We start from the raw sequence: 25,957 nt of genomic DNA on the forward strand, positions 1-25,957 counted from the left end.
GTGTACGCCCCAATGTGGAGCAGGACTAATACTGCCACAAGTGCCACAAGACATGAAATGGGCAAGCTAGACAAGAAAGTGGACTCTGGCATGGCACATAATAAATATATTGCACATTCCTAAATCCAATGCTTAAGGCTGAAACGCAAAGGAGATTTTTTTAGTCCTCAGCTTCACATACTCTTCATAAAAAGGTACCACTACCGAGGATTTCCATTCCGACCGATGGTACTGAGCACTTCCCTCCCGCTCACAGTATCTCCATCTCAAGGCCAAAGACTTATACACTGCCACTTGCACAGTTCTACAATCGAACCGCGTTCATCACAGGCAGCTCACTCAGTAAACACACTGTTACCACATACTTGTTGCTGCATCAGCCAGTTGATAAGAGTACTACATAATAATAATAATACAGATTCTTGTGTAGCACGAACAGCTACCTCACAAGGAGGTGTCCCGGCGCTGAAAAGAAACTACAACAACAAGGTAGGTAGCAAGGTGAATTGCTTAGGCTTTCTGCAAAAAGAGCCAGGTCTTTAGAAGCTTCTTAAAGCTAGCTTTAAGGAAGCCACACGGTCTTAGGAACTAGCAAATAAGGTAGTTGCCCTGAAATACATTTGCGATGAACTGTGTTCTAGCATGCAAAGGATACAGGTGTTCCTCCAAAATCCAGTACGCCTAGCTTGTGATGGGTATTATCCTGCAAAGAGGTCACTAAACAAAAAGAAAAACAGTGCATCTTATTCTTAATGGCATATCTGATTATAACAACAAGCAGGCCTTTGCAAAACGCACACAGCACATCAAGTGTCAATTCTGCTAAAATATCTATTTTTCCATTTCATGCACTTCCATCGCACTGGCCCTGCAATTCTTCAGTCCCTGGTCACTCCCTATGCTCCATCTCGTTCTCTTCGGTCCAGCTCCTCCCAGTTGGCTACTCCCATCAGAGTCAAGAAGGCTCGATGGGGTGGCCGCTCCTTCTCACACACTGCGGCAAAGCTATGGAACATTCTTCCTCTGCCTCTGCGGGAAACTTTAAACCATCTCTCCTTTAGGAAAACTTTAAAAACACACTTGTATACTACATTCTGTTGACCTGCCCTGAGCCCTTGCTAATTGAGTTTCTGTCATAAGCGCTACGAGGCCTCCGGGTAGATAGCGCTATACAAGTATTGCTTCATTCATTCATGCACTGGATGTTATGCTTTATGCTTGTGCGTGCGCTCATGAACAGGCTGATGCGGCCAAAAGTAGGCGATGACTGATTAGTGACTGAGCTGCCAGTGATGAACGCAGTTCAATAGTAAAGTAGAACTGTGCGATTGACATGTTTGCAGGAGGATTTTTTACATTGCATTGCATAACTCTTATAAGAGAAATCTGAAACATCAAGAACTTGGGAGAAAAAATAATCCAACATATTGGACCATGTTGGGCCTTCCAACACATGTTCCTAGGAGAAGTATTAGTCTTTTTGGAGAAGACTCGGGTGCCGACTCTGCCTATCAGACCACCCAAAATATGTATGTAAATATGTATTATTAATATTACAATCTCAACAGGGAGGGACCCATGTGTGCTCTGCTGGACTGACCTGTTGCTTTGCTGCCAAGGAGAGGGGAAGGACTTTGCTTTGTGTTGTGTCTGCTGTCTTGAAGGAATCTCCAAGGGCCTGAGAAGAGCTGGCTCCCTGTTCTGAAGTCCCAGGAACAAAAGGACTTCACCCCCAACTTCCCTGAACTCTGCTGAGAGAGTTCTGTCCTCCCTAGAGAGCTTGATCCAGTTGTGGGGCCTCTGGAAGTTGTACCTGTGCTGGGAAGCTTGAAACTAAGCTTGAGAGACTTTTTGCAATGGAAAAGTTATCGCATTGCTCGCTGCAGAGCGCATCCCCGACAGTGCGAGAAGTTTCCCGCCGCTACAAAGGTCGAGATCTTCGCAGAGACTGTTGCCTCTGTCAGAGCTGTCGCATCCTTTGTTTGCGGGATGCATCCGATTGGTGCGGGAAGCCTAACATCGCTGCGAGTGTCGTCGCAGAGCCTGTCGTCGCTGGGTGAGATCTCTACACTGCTTGCTCGCGGACCGCATCACGTCGCTGCGAGTGTCGTCGCAGAAGCCATTGCATCGAGGAACTGCGAGAGAGAAGGTCACAGCTGGTTCGCGCATCGTCGCCCCGGATATCGTCGCAACTCAAGAGATCGCCGCATTGTGCCTTTTGCGAGAACAAACTTCCTACGGAACTTATGCACCGGAATCCATACAAGTGGCCTTCCTCCCCATATAGACCGGATTCGTCGCAACACTCTCGCTGCTGCAGCGGGGCTGTCACATCGCCTCCCCAGGGTCTCAGGAGCAACGCATCGCTTGTTTTCCACTGCACCAGCTTCTGCTTTTGTAACTTTGTCGCAACTAAAGGTACTGTGTCTGAAACGTGACACAACTGTGAACTTTTCACGCAACTGTGGAACTTTTTAATAAAACTTAAGAACCTTTTGAAACCCTATTCTTGAACTGTGTATGTTGGATTTTTGTTGTTTTGGTCTTGTGTAGTTTAGATTAAATACCTTTATTTTTCTAAACTGTTGTGGAGTCAGTTTGTGGTGTTTTGACTGTGTTACTGTGAGTGTTGGTACAAATACTTTACGCATTGCCTTCTGATTAGCCTTGACTGCTTGTGCCAAGCTACCTAGAGGGTGAGCAGGGGTTATCTCAGAGGGTTTCCTCCTTACCCTGACTAGAATCAAGGGTCCCTATTTGGACAGTGGTACCTACCTCTGCCAACTAGAGACCCCCATTTCTAACATTGTTGGTCAGTGGTGGGATTTGAACTTATATTTGTAATAGACCCACAGTGATTGGTGTACATCACTAGTTGGTGCAGACCACCACGCCACCGCATACTGCTGGTTTTTGATTTTTAATTAGATTTTTGAGTAAATCTTCAAAGCATCATGTCTGCGAAAGGAAAGGCACTCTTTGAGGGGGCAGAAGTAGAATTGGAGTTTGCCATTGGAGATTTGTATTCATACAAATTTGAGCAACTTAGGAAATTCTGCCTTGAGTTTGAGTGCCCCATAAAGAGTGCCTACAGAAAGGAGGAGCTGCAGAAAATCTTGAAGGCCCATTGGGAGGCATAAAAGGGAAATGATGATGTGGATGCAGAGAATGGTTTTCAAGTCACAGATCTGCCAGTGGGCATAGTAGGTTCAGGAGCTGGCAGCAACCATTCTGGTAGGGGCCTCACCCCAGAAGAGTTACAAGAAAATCAGAGAGTAAGAGAATATGACTTGGGAGTCATGAAAATGAAAATGAAGCAATTGGAAATGGATAAAGAGAGAGAAAAGGTGGTGGAGGGGAGCAAAAGTGCCCGCTCCTTGGAGGAAAAGAAATTCCTTTTGGCTCATGAGTTGAGCATGAGAGAACTGGATCTTAAAGCCAAGGAGGTGGATGCCAGTTCAAATGGTGGCATCACACAGCCAGTGCATGGGGGTAAAGTATATATTCCCAAGGATCTGGTACAGAATTATAATAGGAGTGAGGATATTTATGCATGGTTTACGTCCTATGAGATTGCTTTGAGAATGAATGGTGTGACTGAAGAGCATTGGGGGTCGGGCCTGTGGAAACATTTTGAGGCTTCTGGGAGGAGTGCTCTAGAGCCCTTAGAGATGGCAGGTGCCATGACCTACCCCAATATGAAGGAGGTCTTATGTCTCAGGTATGGCCTTACTCCAGAGCAGTATAGACTGCAGTTTAGAAACTCTACGAAGAGAGAGTCTGAGGCTTGGATGGAGTGTGTGAATTTGTACTCGCGTGCACTGGAAGGGTGGATGAAGGGCAGTAAAGTAACTGATTTTAAGGGGTTGTTGCATTTAATCATTTGGGAGCACTTGAGTAGTCTTTGTGTTCCAGAGCTGCACCAGCATCTTTCAGACAGCAAGCTAACAGACCCCATTGAGCCTTGCTAAGGAGGCGGACCGCTGGACCAGTACCAGGTTCCACAGAAGAATTGAGGGTACCACAGCCAAAAGGTGGGCAGAGTCACCAGTAGAAGAGTGGGGGGGACAAGGGTAACCAAAAGGAGTTCTCACAAGGGCCCAAAAATAGTTCCCAGGGAAAGGAATCCCGACCCCCCAGACCTAGACAGCCATGGCCCCCGAAGGACAAGCGGGACAATAGAGATAACAGAAACAACTGGGGTCCACCTACCTGCTATCACTGCAACGAGGTGGGCCACATTGCCCCCAGCTGTCCCAAAAAGAACACAGCACCCACTGGTGCTCAAGCCCCAGGGTTAGCGAGTATAGCTTTGGGCGGGGATTTGATTTCCAGTGGGGAAGAGGGCTTAGCAGTTATGTCCCTTGTCTCTCTAGGAGACCAAGAGATGGTCCAGGAAACCTTACTGCCCCTGAACACTAAGAAATATGGGCAGAAGGTGACCATCGATGGGAGAGAGATAGAGGCTCTGAGAGACACTAGCGCCAGCGTGACATCTGTGAGGTGTCAGTGGGTGTCTGAAGAGCAAATCATCCCTGATGTACTCCGCCCTGTAGTGGCAGCTGACAGCTCAGTGCGCCTCTGCAAGTTGGCGTGTGTTCCCTTTGAATGGGGGGAGTCTCTGGTCTTTTGGAAGTTGTTGTCAGTGATGCCTTGCCTGTAGACTGTCTGCTAGGTAACGACCTGGAGAGTTCTCCATGGAAGGATGTAGAACACAGAACTCACTTGGAGATGTTGGGGTTGCCTGCGTGGATCTGTGTGGCCATGCGTGCTATGGCAGCCAGTAAGGGTGACTGGAGCCTGAAACAGTGGCCCAGAGACCTGCCAGGAGAGGAAGAGGCAGGGGGCACGAGAAACTCACCCCAGCAGTTCCCACAGTCCAGGAAGGAGCAGAACGTGAGGGGGATGCCCTGGAACCTACAAAGGAACAGGTGGCCGAACTGGGGGACGTCCCGAGCTGACCCATTGGCAGCAGGAAGGTGGTCCCTAAAGGGAGGAATTCTGCCAGGCGCAGAAGGAATGCCCTTCCCTCATTGGTCTGTGGCAACAGGCTGCAGATCAGGCAGCAGGTGGAGCAGCCAGAGATCACTTTATCTACTGGGAAGATGACTTATTGTATAGTGAGCCTAAGTTTGCTGAGCCCGGTGCAGCCCGTGTGCTAGTGGTACCCGAGCGCTTCAGAAACTTCCTAATGGGTCTGGCTCATGACGTGCCTCTCGACATCTTTTGCAAAACAAGACCCTAAACAGGCTTGTCACCCACTTCCACTGGCCCCAGATGAAGAAGCACGTTGGTTCCTTTTGTAGGTCTTGCCAAACCTGTCAAGCCAGTGGCAATACTGGAATGAAGTTGAAGGCACCCCTCCAACCCTTTCCAGTGGTGAGCACCCCTTTCGAGCGGGTTGTCATAGACATTGTAGGACCCCTGGACCCCAAGACAGCCTTAGGCAACAGGTTCATCCTGGTCTTGGTGGACCATGCCACCCGGTACCCAGAAGCTGTCGCTTTCAGGACAATCACAGCCCCTGTGGTGGGCCGTACATTGATGAGGATCTTTTCCCGTGTGGGGTTCCCCAGAGAGGTGGTTTCCGGAGTACCAACTTCATCTATAGGTACATGAAGTCTCTGTGGGAGGAGTGTGGGGTAACTTATAAGTTCACCACTCCTTACCACCCTCAAGGAAATGGGTTGGTTGAAAGGTTCAACCGGACCCTAAAAGGTATGATTATGGGCCTAGCGGAGCCCATGAGACAGAAGTGGGACGTCTTGTTACCTTGCCTATTGTTTGCCTACAAGGAGGTGCCTCAGAAGTCCTTAGGGTTCAGTCCCTTTGAGCTCCTGTATGGCCACCCTGTTAGAGGACCTCTCACACTGGTGAAGGAGGGGTGGGAGAAATCCTGTGGGAAAACCCCCCAGGATGTGTTCAGCTATGTGCTGGCCATTCGCAACCAGAAACAATGCTTCAGGAAGCTCGCTCAGGAGAACCTGGAAGCTAGCCAGGAAGAAATGAAAAGATGGTACGACCAGAATACCACTCTGGTCAAATTTCAACCTGGGCAGAAAGTGTGGGTCATGGCGCCGGTGGAGCCTTGTGCACTCTAAGACAAGTGGACTGGGCCATATGAGGTGGTGGAAAGGAAAAGTGAGGTGAACTACCTGGCTAACCTGAAGACCCCCAGGCAACCCCTGAGAGTCTTGCATGTGAACCGCCTCAAACCACACTTTGAGAGGTCTGAAGTGACAATGCTCCCGGCTACAGATGCAGGAGGGGAGGAGGATAGTGATCCCCTCCCTGACCTCCTGGCAGCTAATGAGCAAGACGGGTCAGTGGATGGTATGGTTCTCTCACCCACCCTGACCCCAGAACAGCAAAGAGACTGTCGCCAAGTGTTGGGTCAGTTCTCCTCTCTGTTCTCCCTGACCCCAGGTGTCACCAATTGGTGCGTGATGTGGACACTGGAGATAGTCTGCCTGTGAAACAGAAATTTTACAGGGTAGCTGACAAGGTCAGGGCCAGCATCAAGGAAGAAGTTTCCAAGATGTTGGCGCTATGGGTGATTGAGGCCTCAAGCAGCCCCTGGGCTAGCCCAGTGGTCTTGGTAACCAAAGGTGCTACGCCCGGTGCCACTCCAGAACTCCGGTTTTGTGTGGACTACTGTGGGCTCAATGCGGTCACGAAGACTGACGCACACCCTATCCCCAGAGCTGATGAGCTCGTGGATGGGTTGGGAGCTGCCCAGTACCTCAGTACCTTTGATTTGACCTCTGGGTACTGGCAGATTGCCTTAACTGATGGGGCCAAACAGAGGTCTGCATCCTCAACGCCAGAGGGGCACTTCCAGTTCTGAGTCATTCCCTTTGGGTTGAAGAATGCCCATGCCACCTTCCAGAGACTGGTTAACCAGGTACTGACCGGGCTCGAGGAATTCAGCGCCGCATACCTGGATGAAATTGCAGTGTTCAGCTCCACGTGGGAGGAACACTTGCAACACCTCTGTGAAGTGTTGAAGGCTCTGCAAAGGGCAGGCCTCACTCTCAAGGCCAGCAAGTGCCAGATAGAGCGGGGATCTGTGGTGTATTTGGGACACCAGGTGAGGAGCGGTCCGGTGGCGCCCCTACAGGCAAAGATTGATACCATTCTGGCTTGGGAGCCCCCAAAACCCAGACAGAGGTGAGAGCCTTTTTAGGACTCACCGGGTATTACGGACAATTTGTCAAGGGATATGGCACCATTGTCGCCCCCTTGATAGAACTCAGTTCTAGGAAGTTGCCCAAGAGAGTGGACTGGACTGAAGCCTGCCAGACTGCTTTTGAAACCCTGAAAACTGCCATTTGCACAGCACCAGTGCCCAAGGCACCTGATTTTTCCAGTGAGTTCATAGTGCAGACAGACGCTTCTGAGCATGGTGTGGGAGCAGTACTCTCAAAAGTCACTGAGGAGAATGGAGACCAGCCGTAGCTTTCATTAGTAGGAGGCTACTCCCCAGGGAACGGAGGTGGAGTGTGATTGAAAGGGAAGCTTTTGCTGTGGTCTGGGCTCTGAAGAAGTTGAGGCCCTACCTGTTTGGGACTCACTTCCATGTTCAGACCGACCACAGGCCCCTCAGGTGGTTAATGCAAATGAGGGGTGAGAACCCAAAACGATTGAGGTGGTCCATCCCCCTACAGCAGAGGTCTTCAAACTTTTTGATGCCGAGACCCCCTTGTAAAACCTTTTTAGGCGTAAGGACCCCCTTACGACAAAAGATTCTAGAAACTGGTACTCCTCATCATCAACAACTATCGACAACCATAAATGCGCCTGTTAGACCTCATCACATCCATCCATCCATCATTCATCCACCCACACTTTCACACATCCATCCACCCTTTCATCCTTCCATCCATACGTCCATCCTTTACCTATCCACCCATCTATTCATCCACCCACCTTTTCACACATCCATCCATCCATCATTCATCCATGCAACCTTTTACCCATCCATCCATACATCCATCCTTCATCCATCCACCCTTTCATCCTTCCATCCATACATCCACCATTTCACCTATCCATCCTTCATCCATCCACCCTTTCATTATTCCATCCATACATTCATCCACCCTTTCATCCATACATCCATCCTTCATCCACCCACCCTTTCATCCATCCATCCACCCATCATTCATCCCCCCACCTTTTCACACATCCATCCATGCATCCATCATTCATCCATGCAACCTTTTATCCACCCATACATCCATCCTTCATCCATCTACCTTTTTGTCCTTCCATCCATACATACATCCTTCATCCATCCACCCTTTCATCCATCCATCCTTCATCCATCCACCTACCCTTTCATCCATCCATCCATCCATCCACCCATCATTCATCCCCCACCTTTTCACACATCCATCCATACATACATCCTTCCTCCATCCACCCTTTCATCCATCCATCCACCCACCTTTTCACATCCATCCATCCTTCATCCATCCATCCACCCTTTCATCTTTACATCCATCCACTCATCATTCATCCACCCACCTTTTCACACATCCATCCATTCATCCTTCATCCATCCATCTACCCTCTCATCTTTACATCCATCCACTCATCATTCATCCACCCACCTTTTCACACATCCATCTATTCATCCTTACATCCACCCATCCATCCTTCATCCTTCCTTCCATCCATCCATCCATCCACCCACCCTTCATCCTTCCATCCACCCTTCATCCATCTACCTTTTTGTCCTTCCATCCATACATACATCCTTCATCCATCCACCCTTTCACCCATCCATCCTTCATCCATCCACCTACCCTTTCATCCATCCATCCATCCATCCACCCCCATCGACCCATCATTCATCCCCCACCTTTTCACACATCCATCCATACATACATCCTTCATCCATCCACCCTTTCATCCATCCATCCACCCACCTTTTCACACATCCATCCATCCTTCATCCATCCATCCACCCACCCACCCTTTCATCTTTACATCCATCCACTCATCATTCATCCACCCACCCTTTCATCCATCCATCCACCCACCTTTTCACACATCCATCCATCCTTCATCCATCCATCCACCCTTTCATCTTTACATCCATCCACTCATCATTCACCCACCCACCCTTTCATCCATCCATCCACCCACCTTTTCACACATCCATCCATCCTTCATCCATCCATCCACCCTTTCATCTTTACATCCATCCACTCATCATTCACCCACCCACCCTTTCATCCATCCATCCACCCACCTTTTCACACATCCATCCATCCTTCATCCATCCATCCACCCTTTCATCTTTACATCCATCCACTCATCATTCACCCACCCACCCTTTCATCCATCCATCCACCCACCTTTTCACACATCCATCCATCCTTCATCCATCCATCCATCCACCCTTTCATCTTTACATCCATCCACTCATCATTCATCCACCCACCTTTTCACACATCCATCCATTCATCCTTCATCCATCCATCTACCCTTTCATCTTTACATCCATCCACTCATCATTCATCCACCCACCTTTTCACACATCCATCTATTCATCCTTACATCCACCCATCCATCCTTCCTTCCATCCATCCACCCACCCTTCATCCTTCCATCCACACATACATTCATCCTTCATCCACCCACCTTTTCTGTGCCTCTCTCATGGGGGTGGGGTCAGTATCTCTCTGTGTCTTCTTCCTTCTTCCTCTCTCATGGGAGGGCATCTCTGTGCTTCCCTGCTTGGGGGGGGGGGGAGGGGGCAGACAGGCTGTATAAACACCTCACGGTGAAGAACAGTTTCAGGCACATTTCTCCTGCACAGGCGCCAGGTATGTGGGACTTGAACCAATGACTGTAATGTCCTTCTGCTGTTTGCTATGTGTGTTTGTAAAGCGCTCTGATACCTACGGGTTAAGCTAGCGCTATATAAAACGTTAAAAATAAAAATAAACCCCACAGCTAAGTCCATTGATTGAACTCAAAGGGCTACAGCCTCCTCCCCCAGACACCCCCCCCCCCCCAGCACGTGTAAGTGAGCCCGGCTGAAACAGCTTCGGGACACACAGAAAGGCACACCCGAGTACTTCACAGGTCTTCAGAAGACCTTTACTTGTTAATGAGGCGTGAATTAGGCCTCCACCGTGATCACCCGGCCTCAATCAGCCTGACGCCAGGAACTGCTGCACGCTCCAACAGAATCTGTGACCCCCTTCCCAGGACTCCCCGACCCCCCTGGGGGTCGCGCCCCACAGATTGAAGACCTCTGCCCTACAGGGAATGGACTTTATGGTGGAACACCACCCTGGTACAGAGCACGCCAACGCTGATGGTCTTTCCAGGTTTTTCCGCCTTAGTGAAGAGAACCCCCAAGAGGGTGGGTAGTTCCCCCCACTTTCAGCTGGAGGGGACACATGTTAGATCTGGCATCTTTGGCGTGGTTTCCCCCTATCTTTTTACCTCTACCTCCTGTATTTTTGATGCTGTGCTGGATTTTGTTTTGCTGGTTTAGATGCTTTGGACACTCTGCCACTGCTGATCAGTGCCAGAGTGTAAGTGCTCCCTATGTAAATTGTTATCATGATTGGATATACATGATTGGCATATTTGTATCACCACGAAGTCCCTAGTAAAGTGCACTGGGTGTGCCAGGGCTGGTGATGACAAATGCTACTAGTGGGCCTGCAGCACTGATTGTGCCACCCACATGAGTAGCTCTAAAATGGTGTATCTGGCCTGCCACTGCATTGCCTGTGTGCAGTCTAGGAACTGATGTGTCCTCCTGGTCAGTGTCCCCACTGATCAGGCCTAACCCATCCCTTTTTGTGCACGTTAGTCACCCCTATGGAAGGCCCAAGGTACCCCCTGGGCAGGGTACAGTGTATGTGAAAGGTAGAGCATGTACTGGTGCAGGTGACATGCTCTGGTAGTGAAAGGCAGCCATTTTCGTTTTTCACTATTGTAAGGCTATCTTGCTCCATAGGTTAACATGGGGGATGCTGGCTACAGTGGCTACCATAATTTCTTCCCATAGGAACAAGATAGGACATACGAGCCTAGTATCCCTGAACTCATAATTTATTAACACATCTTTTAGAAAAGGTGATTTTTGAATCCTGTGTTTGAGAACAGCACTTTTAGAAAGTTGCTGTTCTCTTGTCTGACCCTTCTGTGTGCCTTGGCCTCTTTGTGTGTTGACTGTCTGGTTTGTGAGTGACAGGAGCTGGGGATTCCCCAGGTGTTTGGCTGAGTCAGCCCTAGGCTAAATGACTGCATTTGCAACTTGAGTGTTGGGAGGAGTTAGCACCTGTGCCTGAATAGGGCTGTGCCTGCCTGTCACAATGCTGGCTCCACCTCCTGCTGGGCGGATGACGACCCTGCCCCTCACTCTGAAAGGAAAGGAGAAGCCAGGAAAACAAAGTACTCAAGAAACACCTAGAACTGGTTCAGACCGGGCTCAGGGCCCACATGCACAAAGAGAACAAAGACTTTAAGGGGTAGAAGTACAGGACCCCTGACAACAGAAAATTAGGTCATCCTGGAATCAAGAAGGAACCTCGGCCAAGGAGAAAGCTGAATATGAAGAAGGAAGACTGTCCTGCTGTTGCACTGCTCTACTGACCTTTTGCTTTGCTGCCAAGGAGAGGGGAAGCACTTTGCTTCACCCCCAACTTCCCTGGACTCTGCTGAGAGAGTTCTGTCCTTCCTAGAGTGCTTGATCCAGTTGTGGGGCCTCTGAAAGTTGTACCTGTGCTGGGAAGCTTGAAACTAAGCTTGAGAGACTTTTTCAAATTGAAAAGTTATCGAATCGTTCGCTGCAGAGCGCATCCCTGACATGCGAGAAGTTTCCCGCCGCTACGAAGGTCGAGATAGTGCCTGTTGTCGCTGTCAGAGCCTCCACGTCCTTCGTTTGCGGGACGCACCCGATCGGTGCGGGAAGCCTAACATCGCTGCGAGTGTAGTCGCAGAGCCTGTAGTCGCTGGGTGAGATCTCCGCACTGCTTGCTTGAGGACCGCTTTACGTCGCTGCGAGTGGCGTCGCAGAAGCCATCGCATCGAGGAGCTGCGAGAGAGAAGGTCACCGCTGGTTCGTGCATCTTCGCCCCGGAGATCGTCGCGACTCCAGAGATCGCCGAATCGTCACTTTGCGAGAACAAACTGCCTACGGAACCTACGCACCGGAATCCATACAAGTGGCCCTCCTCCCCATATAGACCGAATTTGTCGCAACACGCCCGCTGCTGCAGCGGGGCTGTCGCATCGCCTCCCCAGGGTCTCAGGAGCAATGCATCGCTTGTTTTCCACCGCACCAGCTTCTGCTTTTGGAACTTTGTCGCAACTAAAGGTACTGTGTCTGAAACGTGACGCAACTGTGAACTTTTCACGCAACTGTGGAACTTTTTATTACAACCTTAAGAACTCTTTTGAAACCATATTCTTAAACTGTGTATGTTGGATTTTTGTCATTTTGGTCTTGTGTAGTTTAGATTAAATACCTTTATTTTTCTAAACTGTTGTGGAGTCAGTTTGTGGTGTTTTCACTGTGTTACTGTGAGTGTTGGTACAAATACTTTACGCATTGCCTTCTGATTAGCCTTGACTGCTCGTGCCAAGCTACCTAGAGGGTGAGCAGGGGTTATCTCGGAGGGTTTCCTCCTTACCCTGACTAGAATCAAGGGTCCCTATTTGGACAGTGGTACCTACCTCTGCCAACTAGAGACCCCCAGTTCTAACACCGAGGATTTCCATTCACTCTTACTTTTTCACAGCAGGTAGGATCGGATCTACACGACGATGTACTGTAACTGTACACAACACAATGTGAAGTGGTGAGGCGGGAGTCGGTCTGCTGCCTGCGCACGAGCTCCTAGAGAGAACGTCACGTTACCTACTCCACAGCCAGCAGCGTGCACATCTCGAAATGGCCAATCACTGCATGGCTTCACATGAAGTCACACAGTGATTGGCCTTATAAAGTGCGGCTGAGGCAGTGTGCCTCCACCCACGCGCGGCATCCAATAATGGATTGCCTGCCCTTCTGCGCGGAGGACCAGCCAATCCTGGCACTAAATGTAGTGCAGGATTGACTAGGGGGGCACACTGACTACTCGCCCTTTGCAACCCCCGGGGCTGCGGCCCGGCTGCTGTAAGAAGCAGCACCCCCATGGTCCCTTTATAAGGGGGACTTCAGTGAAAGGTAGTGTACACGCATGCTCAGGCTAGTTAGAGCCCAAAAATTCACATGTGCAGTACTGCTGCAGCTGAGTGTGGACTGTTACTCAAGCTGCAGCAGCCCAGCCCAGCCCCAACCCCTGAACACTGAGGAAAAGTGGATAATGACTCACTCTCCCCACCAGGGATCTATCCATCAGTTTGCATAATAAAGCAGCAAAGGAATTGACAGCCAATCTGTAAAATTAAAAGACATCTTTATTATAATTAATTATGAGGCTTCGTCGTCCAACCGTAGTTTTACAATTGAAAGAGGGAGCCTGCCCGAGCTTTCTCAGGCAGGCTTTTTATACAAAAAGTTTGGCCCTAGGCTCACATTCTTGCTGTGAAACACATCATTGTAGGTCGCTCCTATGGTACAATAACAAAGCAGGCTATAATTATGAATTCCATTCTACTTGCCCAAACTGACCAACCCATCTTCCATCATAAACATATGTCAAACTTCACATATTTTCCTGTGCAGGCCGGAGAAACTCACAATAGAACTGGTTTCCTCCCCATCATATAAACGGTCACCTCCCCATTGTAAAAGCCTAGAAGCAGAGAAACAGAGCCAGGTGTGGAAGATAGAAATGTAGGATAAGGGATGCTTGTGGGTCATAAACAGGCATGGCTACTGTATTCGGCCTTCTAATCTTGCTCAGGCCAATGTACACAACAAGTTGCTCAGATCTTTAATATAGATTGACTAGAGGGCATGGACTGGTTTGGTGAGGCCAACATCACGTAGGCAGATTCAGCCTGTTCAGGTCAAATGGGAGTCAGGAAGAACTCAAGCTAAGGGGTACGTGTCCTTTAATACTTGCTCTACCAGAGTCATTGGCTCATGTATATGCCTATGTAAAGGGCAACACCTAAGATGGCTGCTGTTCACAACATGGGACCTGTGGCCTCAGAATGAATTTGCCAATAACTCCTGCATGCATCATTGTATCGTGATGAAAATACACACACATATAAAACTTGCCATTTTCGTTTCTCAGATATCAAAATCATAGCAGAATAATGATATTTTAAACACAGGTTCAGATTTCAAAGAACCTCAGACGCCACTTTTGCCCTTACATAGGCAATTACTCAGTCTATATTAGCAGCTGTGTCCAAAATCCGTTATAAGCCTCTTGGAAGGCTTCTATTGTCCATCAAATCCGCTTCCATCATCTTCTTCCGCGTTGGGCCTCTCGATCCAGGCCTTTTCATGCTCAGTAGGAGTGCCCTCCTGGAACACCCACAGTTCATTCAAAGTCTCAATGTCTCAAAACAAATGCACCAGTGTCTCTTCTCTGTGACACCTCAGGAAATGTGCTCTTCATAGATCAAGGGCACAAAACATCTCGTGCAGAAACAAGCACCACTTAGCAAAATCAGCAGCACTTTCAGACTCCAACACTCATCATTTAGTGTCAGAAAACGCTTAAGCTGCTCTCTCATGGGCACCAGAAGGTAGTGCCTTTTTCCAAACGTGGATCCTTGGGTGCACTGCCATTCCGCTGGTGCAAAGGGAAAAGAGGTGTGTGTGGGGAAAGGCCAAAAACTCAGGCCAAGGGGGTCAGGGGACCGCGCGCTGCCAGAGGTTTCAAGCACATGACAGTTTGAACAAGTTGAACAAAGTAGATGACAGTTCTGCCATCAGAAGCAGGGATCCTTCACATCTTTGCACTGAACTTCTGAGGCAAAACAGAAAATCAGCTCCTTTTTTCTTTTCTTTTTACAACGCCTTCTGATGAAACAAATGGCTTGCTTAGGAGGTACCACTGGAGGCACGCTATGTAATACAAAGGCTACTGATCAACTGTGCAGACAAGAGGACAAGAACTAGAGAGTCCTGGTATCTGCATGATTAGAACACATCTTATTAAAAAAATTGGAACAGCAGAAACAGAAGAGAACTGAAAAATTAAAAATAGACATTAAAAATATGTCGTACTAAAAAGAATGTAAACTTGAGGTATCTCCTATTGAGATGGAAAATCTCCTATTGAGATGGAAAACTTGTATTGGGTCAATTAACCAGGCTATCACTATCCTGACAGTCAGTCTGAAAAGACATTTGAAGTAGGCCTAAAGAAAATTCTTGAGAACCAGTCTGGTCACACAAAAGGGAATGGTATGTAGCATAAGGGGGGGTTCCTAATACATCACTGCAGTCTAGAAGTGTGAACATGAACAATACACCCATAATAATAAATGGGTTGACTGGTGAAAGGAAGATGGAGAAGGGAAAATGGAAGTAGGACACAACTAAAATCTTCAATAACTAAACATGATGCAACATTGGTCAGGGAAGGAGCAAAAATAAAAATCTATAGGAAGGACAAGAGTTTGCTTGGGTGGCCTAAGGCATGTGACACAGCACCAAGAGCACGGGGATACATGAAAGACCAATGTTACTGAAATTTAACTCTACCGCTGACAATCTATACCCTACACGGTAATTCTAACTAATGTTCAGTTGTCTCTTCAGGGAAAAAAATGAATCCATAGGCTTATTCAGGAATCAAAAAATGCGATAAAAAAAATGCGATATCAAAATTAGGCCACCTTTAGTCACGGATCTATAATTCCATCCTTAGGCCCAATCAAGGATACATAAATGCAGAGCTGCCTGTCCTTAAGGAAAAAGGCAGTTAAGTGACTAACAACGGATGGCATACTTTGATCCAGTATATCATTTTAGTTTTCTAAAAATCATTACAGCCAAATTTAGGCATGCACTGGAAAAACTGCTGCCTTACTCGCTCACAGTATGAGATCCATATCTGTGAAATTTATCTTAATACAAATTCATCCAATTTATCGTGAAATAACACATATCGTCATATGTGTTCCTTCACAACACAGGGGAACTTGTAATTCAAAGTAGCACCATAGAACAGAACATACACACAAAACATTAAAAAAATAAATACACATATCAAGCCATCTCAAGCCATAAGATATACTTGCTGTATATCAAGCACAAGGAAAAACAGCCCAGACAAACAAACAGCATATATGAATAAAACTGTCATGCATAATACCATGGCACATGTACTGTATACTATAAACCTGCAGCCCAATCTCAATTGTTAAGTCTAAAATCCTATACCCTTCTTTTTGACAGCAGGGCATCAGGTAATTGATACCCTGCAGTCAACTATAATGTCGCTGTGTCAAATAACGCGTTTCAGTGGACCAAATGTACAAATGAAACATAAACACACACATTTTTTCTTAAAGAAATTACGCAAAAAAAAACATTTCTCTTCAACCAGCCAACTCACGTGTCTTGTGAATTAATCCATTAATTATCTGTAGGAAGAAGCAGAAAAGATACACAACACACACATTTCTCATAATACAACATCAATTATAACCCTTTTTATCAGACTATAAAACATGACACAACGTGACATATAAAAACTTTTCATTACTTACCTGTAACTTTTTTTTATGTACCTTGCAAAAACGCCCGTTCTCACTCAGGCCTAAGGCCTTTAAGTTGCAGAATTTTGGGGAAGGGCTTCTACTTATTGCCTATCTAAAACTTAATGTAACACTTCGTTTTTCTTTTTGTCAAATAAACTTAACTAAAATAAATTAGTTCCTAGCATGGAGACACACATATACCAGTTCTACAGATCATTTAGCAGAATGTTTGATATTTTTTTTTCAGAGAAATCACTTTTGCATTTGCCCTTTTTAAATCATGTTCCCTCATTTTACACAGTGCTTAATTTGTAAGACATGAAGTGCAGGTGCTACAATTTTGCATGAGGAATACCTTTCCTATTTGTTTATTATCTCAGATGTGCGCTTTTTAACGCAGATGTAATGTGAATGCGGTAAATGAGAACAAGCCAGCCTGCAATGAATGAAGTTTACAGATTTAAATCATATACAATCAACTACATCTCATATAAAGCACTTGTGTGCAGCATTATGAAAGCAACTGGGAGCTATGCAAACCACGTGTGGGTTCTACAATCCTTCAGGGTACTGACAAATGAGGCTGCAGTTTTACAAATTAAATAGTGTTCCTTTCATTATTATTAGCGGGATGCAATGCTCTGTCAGCCCTGCCGTATTTCTAATTTGAGATAAATGTGTTGATGACATAAATTACCGAACAACAAGCGTTTTGTGGGAACATGCTGGAGCTATTATTTTTTCTTTGGCTAAAATGCAATCATCATTTGCTGTACATGGCCTTGCATCCTCTGCTCATTTTAGTTCCCAAAAACGAAAATCCCATCCCAGCTAATGTCATATTTTTAACGCTCTAAGAAGATACTTTTAAATTGTGAACATGAGCAGGAATTAAATTTATCGGAGCAAGTCATGCTATTCAAGTGACCTCAGGTCAGGACCGTGGCAGGGGCAGGGATTTAAATACAAAGAGGCAGCTGAATTTAGCATCAGGTGCATGTTTAACCATGTCATGCTGCATTCCACAGGCGAGGCCCTAATTAAAAGGTCACAAATGTCAACAAGACAGCCTTACAAGATAACATCTCGGCCGCTACTGCTGGAACACGTTATACAGGTTCTGCCAGTCCCCTGCTCGTGGTAACTGAAGCTGACAAGGCAGTAGGTTTAACCACTTCCACATAACCTGCAATATTTCACTATATTTAAAACAATTTCTAAGACACATTGACTCGCTGAATCATAAGAAGGCACAACCTGCAAACATATATATTAAGATCTAAATGTATGTATTTTACTGAAGAGACACTTTAAAAAGGGGCCCTGAAACCATTCAAAACAGTCTATTTATCTGAAAATCGACTTTTGTATTCTGGATACTAAGAAATAAATAACCTACAATTTTATTGCATAGTGGGTATTACTAGACTGTCTATTACCTAATTTATGAGTCATACATTTGAAAATAATTATTTATACCTTATAGAAATGAGCTTGTTTGCGCCTAGGGTAAGGGAAATTGCGCACAGAAGTGTTTGGTCATTTTCGTGGTACAACATAACTTAAATCAAACATTTTAATGCTAGGGGGTCATAGTATGAGTGTTAAGCTTCACAAATATTAAAAAACGATTTTTGTAGCACTTGTTTTTAATAATTATTTTTCATAATTAATAATTATTTTCTCCTAATGAAACCTAATTATTGCTATTTGTGACTGTTCTACATGTAAAACGCTCACTACATCCCTAGCCTATTATTTAGATACATATTAACACACAAGCCTAGGTGCAGCTGCCTAACTGGGACTGCGTGAGATTACTGCTCCACATTTATTTAAAAAGGACTGTTTGCAGAATTCCACCACCCGTGTTTAACTAGAGAGGTGCTGACTGAATGAACATTCTTATTAGATAATACTGCAGCTGAAAAGACTTGGCTGTGAACATCTAACACCGTGCGTCTAAAGAACAGGCAATTTTGTTTTTTCATTTTTTTTTTCTTTGGAGCCTTATTTACATCTATTGAACGTGACCAATACACATACATACATTGAGCTCATTCCAGACACAAAACAGAAGGGGGGTCAAACACTCAGGACACACAAAACAGCGCGCTCTAACCATTTCTTGTAAATCGCGCCGTCGCAATTTACAACAAAACCCACAAACAACATAGACATTTAAACACACATTTTAACCCATAGGTCAACACTTAGGACAGGAACAAGGAACAGCCTACAGACTGTGTTAAAAAATAACCTGCCAATACTAGTTGTAAACCATATTTACAACAAAAACGTTATAGTTCCTATTTTTTTTAGTTTTTTTTTTAATTCTTCAACAGATTTCCAGAAGGCTGCAAAAGAGACAGCCTCACAGACCTTTAAAGAGAGCTCATAAATTGGAGTTCCAACCGGAGGTATCAGACGCGAATCCTCCAACCGGGAATCCTTCGTTGCAACCTAGTCAATACTAATACAAAACAAAATACCGCGACCAGGCATCTGCGCTCACTAGTTGGGTTTCAAACTTCATGGGGCTATCTCCAACGATATACACGCAAATGTACGTGACCCATGGTTTTTGAATACTGCAGTGTTCAAATAAAACTAAGGAACCAATACTGAGGAAGATTATCCAACGATAATCTGAACCACAGCAACCAAAGGCCTACCAAATGAACCAAATGTACCGGTACCCAAACCAAAGATTATCTTAACAAAAGCAACCAGTGATAATCTACAAAAGCAACCAAGACTAAGGACCGCGTCACATTTCTGCGACAAATAAATAACTAAGGACTGCGTCACATTTCTGCGACCAATAAATAACTAAGGACTCAGAACCAAAAAGGAATGGGAGCGACCCATTTTTATTCTTCAACTAAAACAGATGGAGAAAATATCTCTTCAACTGCCTATACAAATTGCAATTTGCATATACACAAATATTTATCCAAATTATAACTGTCAATTCCCCACTGCACTAACAGTCTGTTAAAAAATACTTACAGCAAAAAAAGAATGGGTTCCTTAGTCAGGAGTGACATCTTTAGGAGAGTTTTAAGTCATAAAAATCAAAAAACATACTGGGCCACAGAGACAGATAATCCCCCAGAAAACCCTGTTCCCTGAGTACCTCTTTTTGGTAGAATTCTGTCTTGTCTTCCCCAGCAGTTTTTCCATCCTTTGACAAAACACTCCTGCAGATAACCACTCCATGATAAGGCCCCACGTTGGGCGCCAACTGAGGAAAAGTAGAAAATGACTCACTCTCCCCACCAGGGATCTATCCAGCAGTTTGCATAATAAAGCAGCAAAGGAATTGACAGCCAATCTGTAAAATTAAAAGACATCTTTATTATAATTAATTATGAGGCTTCGTCGTCCAACCGTAGTTTTACAATTGAAAGAGGGAGCCTGCCCGAGCTTTCTCAGGCAGGCTTTTTATACAAAAAGTTTGGCCCTAGGCTCACATTCTTGCTGTGAAACACATCATTGTAGGTCGCTCCTATGGTACCATAACAAAGCAGGCTATAATTATGAATTCCATTCTACTTGCCCAAACTGACCAACCCATCTTCCATCATGAACATATGTCAAACTTCACATATTTTCCTGTGCAGGCCGGAGAAACTCACAATAGAACTGGTTTCCTCCCCATCATATAAACGGTCACCTCCCCATTGTAAAAGCCTAGAAGCAGAGAAACAGAGCCAGGTGTGGAAGATAGAAATGTAGGATAAGGGATGCTTGTGGGTCATAAACAGGCATGGCTACTGTATTCGGCCTTCTAATCTTGCTCAGGCCAATGTACACAACAAGTTGCTCAGATCTTTAATATAGATTGACTAGAGGGCATGGACTGGTTTGGTGAGGCCAACATCACGTAGGCAGATTCAGCCTGTTCAGGTCAAATGGGAGTCAGGAAGAACTCAAGCTAAGGGATACGTGTCCTTTAATACTTGCTCTACCAGAATCATTGGCTCATGTATATGCCTATGTAAAGGGCAACACCTAAGATGGCTGCTGTTCACAACATGGGACCTGTGGCCTCAGAATGAATTTGCCAATAACTCCTGCATGCATCATTGTATCGTGATGAAAATACACACACATATAAAACTTGCCATTTTCGTTTCTCAGATATCAAAATCATAGCAGAATAATGATATTTTAAACACAGTTTCAGATTTCAAAGAACCTCAACACTCCGGATTGAGTCAGGTGTGTCCCTAATTCCCGTCCGGTCGCGCTGTGGCGCTTATAACATTCTTTAGGATTCCAAATGCCAAAAATATTTTTTGTGTGCTTGACGACGGTGCTTTTCATGTGGATTAGTTGGGCTACACCCCTATGCCCCAATGGACGCACCACACCTGTTCACAATCTGGCTGTTTGTCTTAGCATAACACGTTTCATAACTTAACCGTTTATATCCCACCGCCATACACATTTGTAAGGACCATAAGACTATGTAACTGCATATTTCAGAGCATCTTCTTACATGGTCAGTTTAATTTTTTAGTTTGTGCAATAGATCTTTGCATTTCCTCTGCGTACATTGGATGCCCCTCCTATTTTGACTTGTTTGAGTATGCAACTTCTTGATGTCTTGTACCACTATGACTGAACAGACATCAAAGGTATCTCCTTGCATTACAGGACAAAATGTGGAGCGTAAATTAAAATCTTTGGAAGTTAAATGTAGACATCTAATTGCATGTATATCTAGAGACATATTTATTAACGAGTTGCATCGCACTTGTGTGTCGCAATGGGGAACAAGAACGATGCAACTATTAAGTAAGATTTATCAAGCACTGCATGGCTTGATACATCTAGAGTAATGTGACGCAGTTCAAATCACTGTGTTGTGTTACTCTGCCCTAAGACGGTGTTCCTTAGGTGGAGCTTGAGCCTCCCAAGCATCTACCCATGGATTTTGGTGCATTCCTAGATTTACCATTACCATTACCGCAGACCAGGGAATGCATCAAAATGCTGCGCCTTCCCAGGTGAGGCGTAACAAGGAGGAATATCTTTACTTCTCTTTGTTACTTTTTCTTTCTATGTGTGCTGCATTCTGAGGAAACTGCCTTGAAGGATCGGTTTTGTGCAAGAAGGTGTAACCTTCCTGCACAAAAACAATTTTGCAAACAAAGCAGGCACCCTTGCACCACTTTGTTAAACAACATATTTGATGACATCATATAATAATTGTGATACTTTATATGGTTTGTGGGCCTATTGGCAAACACGGTAGGTGCACTCAAGGTTTGCCTTATTTAGCAAGGAGTACCCATTCAACCCCAAACTTTGTAAACTCTGCTCCATCTAATAGCTAAACTGCACAGGCTCACTTGACTTCAAGCAGAGCAATACCCTACCAAATTATTGTTATGCCGGAACTGTAGTTGGCTTGAACAAAGTGCAAATATTCATAATGGGTTCTGTCCCTCTTAACGTCTTTTAATTCATACAAAAACAGTAAATAGGAGCTTTAAAAGATGTGAAATATTATTGTGTCCAAATTTATCTCATTCATTAATGCTATCAAACTCCCACTCACATCAATTTCATTTTATCCTATTTTTAGGTAAATAAATTCCTACAGAAGATACATTTCAAGACACCCGCAGGAGCTGAGTTTGGTTTGGATGACAATGGGGAGGTGCCAGCTCTCTATGATGTTTTGACTTTTGATATCACTCCTAATGGAACCGTCTCAAGCGCCCAAGTTGGAACTTTTCACTCCTCAGCTCCACCAGGACGTCAGCTTTCCGTCAACGAGAGCACCCTCATCTGGTATTTAACCGGGACTCCAATTGCACATGTGATTGCAAGTCTGCCTCAGGTATCCCTTCTGAGCTACGTCCTGTGTACACTTGACTACAGTGAGTTTGCTTGAATTGCTCTATCTTCGGTTCTTGTAATTAATTACAAAGGAAGAATAACTTATGAAGAGTTTCTTTTTGTTATTCAATTATTTAAAGTATAAATCTTTGCATAATCTCTGAAGTCTGTGATTTCATTTGCATCCACAGACTCTTAGGGCATAGGAATATATGGAAATAATGAATGACCATGTTTGTGTGTGTGCCTTGGTCAATGATGTACATCACCATTATATTACTATGGATGTTAAATTGCTGAAGTATTCATTTAAAATTAACATAAAATATGTTTTTCCTATTTATTTTCTCCTCAGGCAAAATATTTCCCCTTTTCCCTATTGTAGGAAATTGGGTTTCTTTTGCAGCACCCCCTACACATACTTTTTGCCGGACTACTTATGCACTTGTCCTTGGTGGGACCTGGGTCCCTGCCAATCAGGTTCCCAGGCCTGTGCTCTTTCCCCAAATCTAACCCAATTGGCATCTCTAGACACAGGTCGACCCCTGGTAAATGGTACCTCAGGTACCCAGGGCACTGTGACCAGGGAATACCTCTAAGGGCTGCAGCACTTGTTGTGCCACCCTTAGAGGTCCTGCACCTTTACACAGAAACACACGCACTGCCTTTGCTGGCTGTGTGTTTTGCTGCAGAACCAAAGTGAAGAATCAACTTGGCTCACATCTGTGTGCCATGCCTACAACTCACTGCCCTGGCATAGGTCAGTCACCTCTCTAGCTGGGTGTACTATACCAGTGGTGAGGGTAAAAGTGCATGTGCAGTGCTGCCATTAAGAGTATATGGTGCTGGGAGTCTGACATTATGAATTCCACAGCACCATAATGTCTACATTGAAAACTTCTCAGCATATTAAACCCACACTGATGGAAAGGGGCGACCACTCGGTCCCCCCGAACGTATGGCGGAGTGCCTCGATCCCCCCGGGAAGCCATTTTTTGGCGGGAGGCGCGTCTCGGCTGGTATGCCCGAAGCGGCGTAGCCGGGGCGCGCCTTTTCCCGCCCTAGAGTGGGCTGGCCTAGACACCGACGCAGCCAGCCACGCCCTCGGGACAGGCAGGGGCGGGTTTACGCCCGCCCTGAAGACGGATAAAAAGGGACGCAAGACCAGAAGACGTCCTCTTGTTCTTGTGCTCTGAAGCTGCACCTCCTCGCTACACGTGAGCTCGGGACAGAACGAAGAGCCAATTTTGAGCGTTTTTGATCTTTTTTCTTTGTCTTCTAGATACTTCGTCGGAGAGATGCCCAAGAAAGGCGCAAAGAGAATGACGACCGATCAGATGGTGCGGGCCCTTTTTAAAGAGATGTCCGACATAAAGAAACGGCTGGCGGAGCGAGACGGGGAGGAGGGTTCGGGCCCTGCGCCGGCTGGAGGGAGACCTAAGAGGCCGAGAAGGGTTCCAGCCGGTGGAGACGTCCCGGTTCCCTCTGCCCCGCTCGAGGCGCCGACCCCAGTACCGATGGAGGGGAATCCAATCCCCGTTGTCGTCACCCCGACATCCAATGAGGATATGCCCCCCGAGCTGGCAGCACAGCTAGCAGCATGGTTGGGGGATAGTAGTGAGGGCGCCACGGCTGCCGAGGCACAGGCGCTGATAAAAGGGCTGCGTGAGAAGAGAGATGCAGCTAAGGTGACCGCGCCGGTGGCGGGGATAGACAAGCCGCAAGCGGCAGAAGCAGCGTCCAGTTCAGGTAAGCGGCCATTGCCGATCGCAAGGGATGAGTCAGCACCCTCTCGTAGAGAGAGATTGGGACAACATGTGCCTTTAGCAATAAAGGAAAAGATTTGGGCGGGGGAGTATGTGAATATTTTTTCCTTGCTTGTTGATCATTATGAGGTGGAGCATGTTAAGAGTCAGAAGGACCTAATGCATCCGAGTGTTTGGCGCGCAAAAATGGCCGCCTTTAAGGTAAATGAGAATATTGGCAACTGGGGCAATGCGTGGGGTATTTTTACGTCGATTTTGGGGGAACGTAGGCCCGAGTTGCTTCCTGAGTTTCCCATTTATCAGTCACGAATTATGGGTTACTCGACAGCGTATCATGGTAACCATTGGTTCTGTTATGACAACTTGTTTAGGAAAGAAAAGGAACATAACAAAGGTTTAACTTGGGATTGTTACGATTCTGTGACATGGGACAAAATGAAAGAGTCAGGAATGTTGAAAATGCCGTTAGTAGGGAGCAATGTTGTTGAATACTCACGCCAAAATGTGGGGACGCCCTTTCGGTCAGGTACGAGCACCGACGATTACCCGAGACCTGCCGGCAACACGGGAAAAAGGGGTTTCTGCTTCAATTTCAACAAGGGAAAATGTACCAGGCCTCCGGGATCGTGTAAATTCAAACACGAATGCAGCAATTGCGGGTCGTCCCATCCTGAGTCCTTGTGTAGAGCCAAAACGAGTGAGAATGGGGGGAAGGGAGGCGCCAAACAAGCCTAATATAGGCTGAGGGGCACCTTTACCGACCCCGATTGATACTTTGGCGATGACTCCTTGGCTCAGCGAGTACCCAGATCGTACTTCTGCTGGGGTGCTGCGGAACGGTTTTTCATATGGTTTCCGCATCCCGGTGGGGGACTTTCAGGGTACCGGGACGTGCAGAAATCAACTTTCCGTCTTGCAGCATACATCTGTAGTACAGGATAAGATCCAGAAAGAGGTTAGCAAGGGAAGGGTCGCCGGGCCGTTTATTGTACCCCCGGTACCGTATTTTGTTTGTTCTCCGTTAGGGGTGGTCCCCAAGAAGGACCCAGGTGAGTTTCGATTAATCCATAATCTGTCAGCCCCACGGGGTATTTCGGTGAACGATGCAATTGATCCAGAGGTATGTTCGGTGCGATACGCATCATTTGATGAGGCAGTAGCCATTTGGAATCGCCTGGGGCCCGGGACGTTGATGGCAAAATCAGATATCGAGTCAGCTTTCCGGTTGCTCCCGGTACACCCAGATGACCAGCGTCTTCTGGGATTCATGTTTCAGGGATCATATTACATGGATAGATGTATGCCAATGGGATGCTCTATATCGTGTGCATATTTTGAAAAGTTCAGCACTTTTTTGCAATGGGTGTTCATGAAGAAAACGGGTTTCCGAAATGTGATGCATTACCTTGATGACTTTCTGTTTCTTGGACCCGCCGGAAATCCCGAATGTGCCCAGGCCTTGGCTGAATTCTGTGTGTTGATGGGTCAATTTGGCGTGCCATTGGCACCAGGTAAAACTGTGGGTCCCACGACTTGCCTCGAGTTTTTGGGGATCGAGTTGGACTCTAGTGAGGGCTGTTTCCGTCTACCAGCTAGCAAGGTGTCGAAATTCAGGGCAGCCCTGCAAGTATGTTTAAATGCATCTAAGGTTACACTGCATCAGTTGCAACAATTGGTGGGGAAGTTGA

At 46.2% G+C, this 25,957-nt stretch overlaps 1 protein-coding gene across 1 annotated transcript in view; it reads left to right on the plus strand.

Annotated features, from left to right (window-relative positions):
- The window catches only part of LOC147725847 (extracellular calcium-sensing receptor-like), a 109,164-nt gene extending 86,606 nt beyond the window's left edge, over positions 1–22,558 (plus strand). Inside the window, exon 4 of the mRNA XM_086963373.1 lies at positions 22,247–22,558. Within this exon, the coding sequence (XP_086819499.1) occupies positions 22,247–22,558 (312 nt within the window). The remainder of the gene's footprint in view (positions 1–22,246) is intronic.
- The last annotated feature ends 3,399 nt before the right edge of the window (positions 22,559–25,957 follow it).

The sequence above is a fragment of the Lissotriton vulgaris genome, chromosome 3_1, assembly GCF_964263255.1.
Source record: "Lissotriton vulgaris chromosome 3_1, aLisVul1.2, whole genome shotgun sequence".
Classification (NCBI taxonomy): domain Eukaryota; kingdom Metazoa; phylum Chordata; class Amphibia; order Caudata; family Salamandridae; genus Lissotriton; species Lissotriton vulgaris.